This window comes from Erinaceus europaeus, chromosome 3 (assembly GCF_950295315.1).
Source record: "Erinaceus europaeus chromosome 3, mEriEur2.1, whole genome shotgun sequence".
NCBI classification, from domain to species: Eukaryota; Metazoa; Chordata; class Mammalia; order Eulipotyphla; family Erinaceidae; genus Erinaceus; species Erinaceus europaeus.
Genome location: NC_080164.1, coordinates 180,924,737 through 180,934,569, shown reverse-complemented (window position 1 = coordinate 180,934,569; position 9,833 = coordinate 180,924,737). Strand labels below are relative to the sequence as shown.

General features: G+C 39.7%; 1 protein-coding gene across 1 annotated transcript; it reads right to left on the bottom strand.

Annotated features, from left to right (window-relative positions):
* Nucleotides 1-5,114: 5,114 nt before the first annotated feature.
* LOC103117973 (transmembrane protein 184C) lies at nt 5,115-8,539 on the bottom strand. Its single transcript, XM_016190447.2, has 2 exons — nt 7,002-8,539; nt 5,115-5,579 (listed from the first exon to the last, which is right to left on the bottom strand). The coding sequence occupies exon 1, from the start codon at nt 8,534-8,536 to the stop codon at nt 7,124-7,126; it is 1,413 nt and encodes a 470-aa protein (XP_016045933.2). The 5' UTR covers nt 8,537-8,539; the 3' UTR covers nt 5,115-5,579; nt 7,002-7,123.
* Nucleotides 8,540-9,833: the final 1,294 nt, after the last annotated feature.

Here is a 9,833-nt window from a genome sequence, read left to right as displayed (position 1 = left end):
CTGGGGGTCTTGATGTCATATCTTTCAAAAAAAAAAAAAAAAAGAGCACCAACATCCACCTTTTGTTCTGTAAGGTATTTATACACCAAGACATAAGTCTCTAAGTTATCTAGTGCAGTTTATTGGTGTGTAGCATAGCAAGCAGAGATTACAAAAATCATTAGCAATTAGCTCTTACAGTACACCTTCCCATGTAAAGCAGTGTCATTCACTTTGTCCACATTTAACCTGGCCTTTCTTTAACTATTTCACCTGAAGAGCACAATTTTTTGCATTTATTTTACACATGGGAATTGGGGCCCAAGGATGCTGAAGGAGTATGGAAAGCCAGAACTTTGAATGCAAAAAGAACATGGGAGGAGTTTTAGGTAAAGTATCCACACCTGGCACTTCCAGCTGGCCAATAGAAAGCTGGCGCAGGTGTTATATGTGTAAGGATTTAGAAGGAGAGGGCTTACACATGGAGCAGCTTCTTGGATCTTCTCCAGGATCCTCAAGTAATTGTACCCAAGTTTTTTTTCTTCTCTCTAATTTCACTTCTGCACAGATTCTACCTCATAACTTAATAAAGAAAGATTTGGAAATCACATACCTACCTGGAAATCACATTTCCTTGTAATTCTTTTTTTTTAAATTTTTTATTTATAAAAAGGAAACATTTACAAAACCATAGGATAAGAGGAGTACAACTTTGCACAATTCCCATCACCAGACCTCTATATCCCATCCCCTCCCCTGATAGCTTTCCTAATCTTTAACCCTCTGGGAGTAGGGACACAAGATCATTGTGGGATGCAGAAGGTTGAAGGTCTGGCTTCCGTAATTGCTTCCCCGATAAGCATGGGCTTTGACAGGTCGATCCATATTCCCAGCCTGTCTCTCTCTTTTACTAATGGGGAAGGCCTATTGAGAGGGGAAGGGAAGACAGAAAGGGGGAGAAAAAGATAGACACCTGCAGATCTGCTTCACTGCCTGTGAAGCAACTTCCCTGTAGGTGGGGAAGCCAAGGACTTGAACCAGGATCCTTACACCGGTCCTTGTGCTTTGCGCCACATGTGCTTAACCCACTGCGCTACCACCTGACTCCTAGGGTGGCTTCTTCTTTGTACTTTCACTAATCTCATCCATATTATTAGCTTACTTTCCTCCATTCTATTTTTTAAAATATTTTATTTCTTTATTTATTATTGGATGGAGACCAAGAGAAATTGAGAGGGAAGGGAAAAATACAGAGGGAAAGAGACAGAGAGATACCTGCAGCTCTACTTCATCACCTGTGGCCTAGAAAATGGGTCCTTGTGCATATGATGTGTGGGCTTGATCAGGTGCATGACCTCCTTCCCCCAACCCCCCCAGCTTCCATTCTAGAAGTGCATCAGATATAAAAGCTTGTCAGCGGGGAGAGTAGAAAATAGAAATGCAGAAAACTGGGAGAAATCCTGCAACAAATAACTTAGACAGTGAATAGAAAGTAGTGTTATCAATTTCCTTTCATATATGATTCCTATGAAACACTCTCTGAGAGCCAAATTCATACTGTTCTGCAGGTTCAATTAGCATGAGTTGGGCTCTCTTTCTTATCCATATTTGCTCCCCTCTGTGCTAATGAGACTCAAGCTTGAAACCTTGTCTCCAATATGTTGTCCTCAGAAATAGACACATTTCTTGGCAATCCCGTGATTACACATGCTAGTCTTGGAGAAAAGCTTGTCAATTACATTAATCCTGGTACTGGAACCCAGCAAATAGATTCAGCCATGCTGTTAATAGTCTATTCCAACCAAATTATCTCTGACCTTGGCAATCTCTTTGGACATGGTGCATTGCACAGCTAACTTTGTATGTTAGACTCAGTCTCCCCAGTGCAATTAGATATACTAGCTCCTTTCTTCTATCCACATTTTTCTATATATCCCATTTACCAAGAATCACTGGTGTCCTCTGTGATTTCTTATGTATCTGTTTCATTCAAATTTGAAATTTTCCCTAATCAATGTTGTATACTGGAGAAGCTGCCCCGGAACAGAATTTTGGAGGACAATTCATTTTTATGTTATTCTTTCTCTACCTGCCAGTATTGTGATATGAAACTTTCTCTAATTTAAATTTTACCCTTGGAAGAACGTTAATGATGGTGTATCAATTGCTGAGCATAGAATTCGACTGATACATCCTTCAGTCTATTACTTAAATAAATTAGTCTTCAAGTCACCTGATAAAGTTGAGGGAAGTTGTCATCCTCCTGGAAGAGAAGTTTTCTGTGAGATCTCTAAAGAAATATAACATTAGGAAAGTTACTATCATTGGGGCATTGACCCAATTTAGAGATAAGGGCATTTTTGTAAGTGAGTAACTCAGTATATAATTTCTGAATTCAAGCAAGATAATGAGGGCAAGAACAGCAGGCACTAAATATAACAAACTAGCTAGAAATACAAGAAAAAAGTGGACTGAGAGGATTTAATGACTATATGTGAGATGTGTTAACCAGAACAGTGACTAGGTATACCAAGCTTCTTTTTTTCCAGATATATGTAAATTGTTCATCTATTGTTGAACAGACAAGATTTTACCTTGAAGATATGATTGTAATACATAGAAAATATAACCATTATCAGTCCTAAGAGCAGAGCTTTAAACTGACACCAATCATTATTCAGTCTAGTGGAAAAACCAGAGGAGTAAATAGCCTGAAAATAGAATTACACTGTGTTCTGACCATTTCATCTCTCTGAATTTTAGTTTCTGCTTCTGAAAATTAAAAATGATAACATTTACCTTCCAAGTAAATATTAAGTAAACAGTATAAACAGCCTAGTATACAGTGCCTGAAATGCTAATGCTTAGACAGCATTTTAAGAGCTCTAAGTAGGTGTTAGAACAGATGATTGACCGGTACAGATTTCGGTCTCATATTCATATCTGATATTACAGCCAGTCCTCTATGCTCATATAATATGCCATTAATATCTCTGCAAAAGTACAGGAAACTTATAGGAAAGTATAGGAAGTATAGATTGTCCAGACATCACTAGGAAGCTGGAGGTCCTTAGGAGGTAATGATGAAGCTGGGACGTGTGTTGAGAGGAATGGTACAAGACTCTATTTTATTAATCCTTCCCACTAGCACAAAAATATTTTAAAGACTAAAACTTAGGTTACTCATTTTAGAGGATCCCTCTCATATAGCTGGGTCCATCAGATAATCAGTGAGAAGCTAATGTATTCAACGCTTCAGAACACACCTAATTGTGTTGAATAATGTCACACCTACAGACATAAACTGAAGTGCCTCCAAAAAAACCCCAAAAAATATAGAAATCATTCAGAAGTAGACCAATAAGAATATATATATATATATATATATATATATTCTTATTATATATATATATATATATATATATATATATATATATATATATATATTCTAGCTATCTTTTGCAATGCTAGAAGAGAAAATTTCGGAAATCTGGGCAAGAGGTAATAATTTCATTCTCTTATTAGGAAGGAAAACTTACCATAAGTCGTAACAATTGAAACATAATTCTGAACTTATCTAGAAGGTGAATGGTGATAAATTGTTTTTTTCCTCCAGGGCAAGTGAAAGGTTGAACAAATTTATCTCATGAACCTTAAAAAACAGGGGGCTCAAGTCTTGGCTCTTTTAGCAAGTTTGTCAATAGATTCTGAGATAACCTTTAGTTGATTATTTTCAATTTGACTTACTGATTTATTTCATCATTACTTATTTTCTACCATTCAGATTCCTAGTTAAATATGAAGATTACAGAGTAGAAAATTCTACATTTACTGAAGTGATATATTAATTGAGCAGGAAGATATATAGATACGGATATACACATACTTTAGGATATACTTTAAATGTGATTTAAATACATATAGGTCTTCTGTTAAATATAATTTAAATATATATAGTTTTTCCCCTGGGACAAACCTTAAGCATTTCAAAACATGTTGAATAGAGATTACATTTATTTTATTAGAGCCTTTTAAAATCAGCCTACTGGGAGTCGGGCTGTAGCGCAGGTGGCGCAAAGCACAAGGACCGGCATAAGGATCCCGGTTCGAACCCCGGCTCCCCACCTGCAGGGGAGTCGCTTCACAGTTGGTGAAGCAGGTCTGCAGGTGTCTATCTTCCTCTCCTCCTCTCTGTCTTCCCCTCCTCTCTCCATTTCTCTCTGTCCTATCCAACAACGACAACAACAATAATAACGACAACAATAAAACAACAAGGGCAACAAAAGGGAATAGATAAATAAAATAAATATTAAAAAAAAAATAAATACATAAATAAATAAAATCAGCCTACTGCTCAGTTACGACTTATGGTTTTGCAAGAGATTGAACCTGGAACTTGACCTTAGGCATGCATGTTTTCTGAATAACTATTATGCTAACTAACATCTTAGATTCCATCTATATACTTGTTTATTTATTGCAGAATGAAAATTTGCACAAATGCCATTTCTGACCTGCTTTTTAGTTTATATAGAGAGACAAAGAGATAAATAGAGAGCAAGGGAAACACCACAGCACATCTCATGGGATGCTGGAATTGAGTTTGGATTGTATATGTAGCAAGATATGTTCCAGGGAGTCGGGCTGTAGCGCAGCGGGTTAAGCGCAGGTGGCGCAAAGCACAAGGACCAGCATAAGGATCCCAGTTCAAACCCCGGCTCCCCACCTGCAGGGGAGTCGCTTCACAGGCGGTGAAGCAGGTCTGCAAGTGTCTATCTTTCTCTCCTCCTCTCTGTCTTCCCCTCCTCTCTCCATTTCTCTCTGTCCTATCCAACAACGACAACAACAATAATAACGACAACAATAAAACAACAAGGGCAACAAAAGGGAATAAATAAATAAAATAAATATTTTAAAAAAAAGATATGCTCCCTACTCAGTTAACTCTCTTTCCTGTCCAATCAGAAATTTTATTTTATTTTACTTTTTGTCGTTTTTATTTTTAAATGGTATTAGTGACTTAAAAATTGATTTACTAAATTATAACAGGAATTTATATATATATATACTCCTGTTGTATACGTATATATACATATATATATGTACACATATATGTATACATATATATGCGTACATTTTTTTTGCCACTTTCATGATTTATTAATTTTTCAGGCGAGGGTAAATTATATTCATAAATAATGTTGATTTGATTGAGGTGGTTAAACACTTCTTTATAAAAGCTGGAAATAGATTAAAAAAGACTAAGACTTATTCAAGCCTACCCTTTTACACTGATGAAATTGTTGTGGTTTCTTAATTGTCATAGGTGCCCATCTGCAAATCTGGACAACTGACTGCCATCCCATTTTGGTATCAGATGTATCTTGATGATGAGATTTGGTTGGACACTTCAAGTGAGGCTTCCCACTGGAAGCAAGCTGCAGTTGTTTTAGAGAATCCCATCCAGGTGGAAATAGGAGAGGAACTTGTACTCAGCGTCCAACACCACAAAAGCAATGTCAGCATCACAGTGAAGCAGTGAAGTGTGGTTTTCTAAGGATACTGCTTATGCAGAGCAGCAAGCACACAACTCTTCTGGTCTGAATCGGTGGGATTGTAATCACAAAACGGGGTGTATCAAGATAAAATTCCTTGCAGTGGTCAACTATTTTTTTAAATTGACATTAGTGGTAATAAAGATTTGAAAGATCCAATTTGTAGAGTAACATTAAACTTTGCTAAGAAATTTAGCTACAAACAAGGTGTTGAGTCTCATTTTCATTGTTAAATATCAGTAAGTAAAATATAACAATTTTAGAAACATCTTAATTTTTTTTTCTTAAATCAAAATTTACACTTGGGCAAACATCAAAATGTGGGCTTTCAGTAAAGACTGAAAATTGTTACCTATAAATTCTAGGCTTGCCTCTTACTAATACTTGATAGTCTCTTAAATACCTTCTCAGGTTTTGTGTTTTAGAACTGCAAACTTGAGTAAGAATTTGAACTGGGCAGGGGTAGATAACATAATGGTTATGCAAAGAGACTCTCATGCCTGAGGCTCAGGTTCAATCCCCTGTACCACTATAAGCCAGAGCTGAGCAGAGCTCTGGCAAAAAAGAACTAAAATTTAAGTGTGGGCTTAGTGGTATGCATGTTATAATGTACAAGGACCAGGTTCAAGTCCCCGGTCTCCACCAGTCTCAAAGCTTCATGCAGTACTGCAGGTATCTGTCTCTCCCTCACCCTCTCTCAATTTCTGGCATCACCATAAACCAGAGCTGATGTAAACCATTAAACCCCCAATAAAAAAAAACAGAGCTGAGAAATGCTCTGGTTTTTTTTTTTTTTTAAAAAAAGGCCTCTCCGCCTAGGTGTTCATTCGCTGCTGCCTTTAGTAAGAGGGAAAGTGTACTCCACTTCTTTCATAGATTTATATTACATCTTCCCAGTCTTCCATTCATTTTCTTTTCATTTCAAAGTCATGAACAACCTACTAGTAATGTCGCAAATAATGAAGTAAGAATAGATCCTAGTATCTCTTGTAAGACATCCCAAGTTTGGTCCCCGGCAGCACGTGTGCCAGAGTGATGTCTGGTTCTTTCTCTCTCCTATCTTTCTCATAAATAAAATCTTTAAAAAAAAAAAAGTTTATGTCTAAAGAATGAGAAACAAAGTTACAGAAAATAAATGATAGGTTCTTATTTATTGAGACAACCAGTTGAGGAATAGAGAAATAACTTAATGTAAGTATATATGGCACATGATTAAGTCCCTCTAGCTCATATTTCTAAATCATACTTCTGCCAATTCCAGAGCATTATATTCATGCAGCAGTGCTAGGAAGTGTCTTTTAAATGTTAATCCTCTTCAAGCAATGTAAAATCATGAACCTTTAATGGAGTCATTTCCTACCATTTGAGCATATGATACTCTAAATGTTAAGAAAGCAAATCTAAGTTTAGGATATTTAGACTACTGGTGACATACAAAACTTAGTTATATAAACTCAGTACTTTTACCTGGTGTTCGCCTTTCTGTTGAAAGTTTCCATCATTTATGCCTTGTCCCAACCACACAATCCTGAACAGTGGGACACCAAGTAGTAAGTAATATGGTAACACAGTTTGCTTTCACATACTCTTCAGGAGGCCACAGATTTATCTGAAGGTTCTCTCTTGTCTTCTGTAATGTCACTAAATATTTCATTAGCTAGCTTCGCTGTCGTAGGTGTGGTCTGGGGAGTCACAGTGTGTCCAAATCCTTGGTAGTGACCTGCAGGTGAAGGTGGCACAGAGGAGGCCACAGAAATTGCATCCTGTGATGATGATGATAACAAGCTTGTATGTTCATTTTGATCTTGATCCTCGGGGAAGAATTTTTTCCTAGGATGTCCCATGACTGTCCTTCCGACATGTCTTACTTGTTCGGAAATATCATCCCTAATATCTGAAACATCCCACATGGCAAGAAAGGAATCAAAGCACGAGCCCTCTTCTGCTTCTTGGACGTACGGCTTATACGAGAAAGTGTAGTGGTGAGCTACAGCCGCGAGGAACATTTCGATACAGATAATGAAGTCCTGGAGTCCTGTAGCCACAGCTTCTACAGTTTGCCATTCCCACGTATGCTTTTCAGAAATAACGCCAACTTTTACCAACAAAGCAATAACTACTGCTTGCCAGAAAGAAACAAAAACCACTAGCTTTACACAAAGAAATTTGCCAACAGGTTGGATTGGACTCAGTTCTTCCTTCAGTACTTTGTAAAATGGCAGGAGACAGTACATGGCAAACAATTGTGACATATTATTTATTATAACCAAATAAGTCCAAGCATTTGAAAAACTAAAGTTCCCTTCATCATATACACCAAGCAGCTCACAGATCAAAGCAACAATAGTGGTGAATGGTCTGACAACTGTATACTGCAATACACCAAGTTTGCACCTAAACAGCAATACTTCTCCCATAGTCCATGGTGGGCAGCAACATAAAGGAGGAAAATGTTTTTGTTGATCTTTGGCTTCAAGGATTAGTACCAAATTTGGATACCGGTTGGTTAGGTAATTGGTAAGGAATCCCATAAAGTTGTAAATCACATAAGCTTCATAACATTCTCTGCAGGTGTCCACATATATGGCGATGCTGGGATACTTCAAAGCTATCCAACTATCTAAACTGTATATGGGTACCATCCAGAGAATCCTTATAATTGGTTTTTGTAGTTCAGGTTGTGTATAATGTACTAAGTGTTGCAATATCACCCAGAGTGATATAGGTATAGTTAACAGCAAAAAGATTCCAGCAATGAACCAAGCCTTAGTGTGTATTCCAACCTCCAGTTTCTGCAGCTCCCACACGCACAGGGGCACCGCCACCACTATGGACACCAGGTAGACGACTACCGCCAAAGGTCGAATCCACTGCCTCCAGTTCCTCCAGGTACAGGTGCAAGGCATCTTTCCGCGCAGATTGGCTCCGCGGAGCAAGGAGAAGGAGCTCCAGGGAGACTGGATCGGGCAGCTCTGTTTTCTGGCTGTCAGGGCGCCTCGCATACTCCGAGGCCGCGCCGCCAGGCGACTCTACTAGCGGCCCGCGCCGCCGCCTCGCCTCGCCGCGCCGGGCTCGCCGCTGCGGCAGCTCACGGTGCCACCGGGGCGCAGTGCGGGCAGCATCCTCTCCTCTCCACCCCGCACCCGACCCGTCCTGCCGCTATGCAGTCCCCGGGCCGAGCCGCCGCCCTCACCTGGGGATCGCCCGGAACTCTGCCGGCACCATGGCCTCCAGCAGAGCCGCGCGACCCGACTGGCCTCCAAGGACCAGGCCCCCAGCTCGGTTCTGCCCCGCCGCCGCCGCCTGCCCACTCGTTCTCTTCTCAGGCCGCTGCCGGATTCTGCTGGCAGACCGGAGGTGATGGGTGCTTGCCACCCGCCCAAGATCTATCTGTTCACTCCATATGCGTACATTTTTATGTGGTCCTGAACTCTCTTCCCTTCCAAGTCACATCCAAACCTATTACTACTTTCGAAGGTTCTTCCTCTTTTCTCTAGGCCTTGATGGAGTTGGAGTTGAGAGCCTTCTGTTTATCTCCCGCTATTATTTCTTCTCTTCAAGGAGTATGGACCAAAATTATTTTGGGGGTGCAAAAAGGTGGGAGTTATAGCTTCTGTAATTGCTTCTTTGATGGGCGTGGACATTGTCAGGTTGATCCATACTCTCAGTCTCTTTCTGTCTTTCCCCTAGTGGGTTCAGGCTCTGGAGAGCTGAAACATTGGAACACGTTGATGAAGTCATACCCAGGAAAGTTAGGATGGAATCATGATAGCATCTGAAACCTGGTGGGTGAAAGGCATTAAGATATAAAGCAGGTCAAAATGACTAATGAATAAGAACTAAAAAGTAGCAGATGAGAATAGGGATCATAGGGTGCAAAGAAGGTAGAAAGTCTATTTTGGGAACGAATGCTCCATGGGGCCCATGACTTAAGTAGTTGCTTGAGTTTGATAGCTAACATGGAGATGAGAAAATATGTTGTCGGGAAGATGGTGACAGAGTTGAGAGTAGGGTAGAAAGTTGGATTAGGGCAGAGAGTAGCTCCCAAATTTGAAGAAAGTCTTTGAATAAAATTACCTCTTTACCCCATCAATCTGACCCAGGACTCATATATATGTATATTTAGCATAGGAGCTTGAGTATCCTCTGAATCCCTGTCACTCTGAGTTCACAGTCCATGGAACGTCATAGGCTGCAATCATTTCAGGACCAGTCTTCCTCAAGAAGCAGAGTAGGCGGGAGTCGGACTATAGCACAGCGGGTTAAGTGCAGGTGGCGCAAAGCATAAGGACCAGTGGA

Excerpts from the sequence above, each read along its gene's own strand:
- LOC103117973 (XM_016190447.2), bottom strand. The coding sequence starts at position 8,536 with ATGCGAGGCGCCCTGACAGCCAGAAAACAGAGCTGCCCGATCCAGTCT.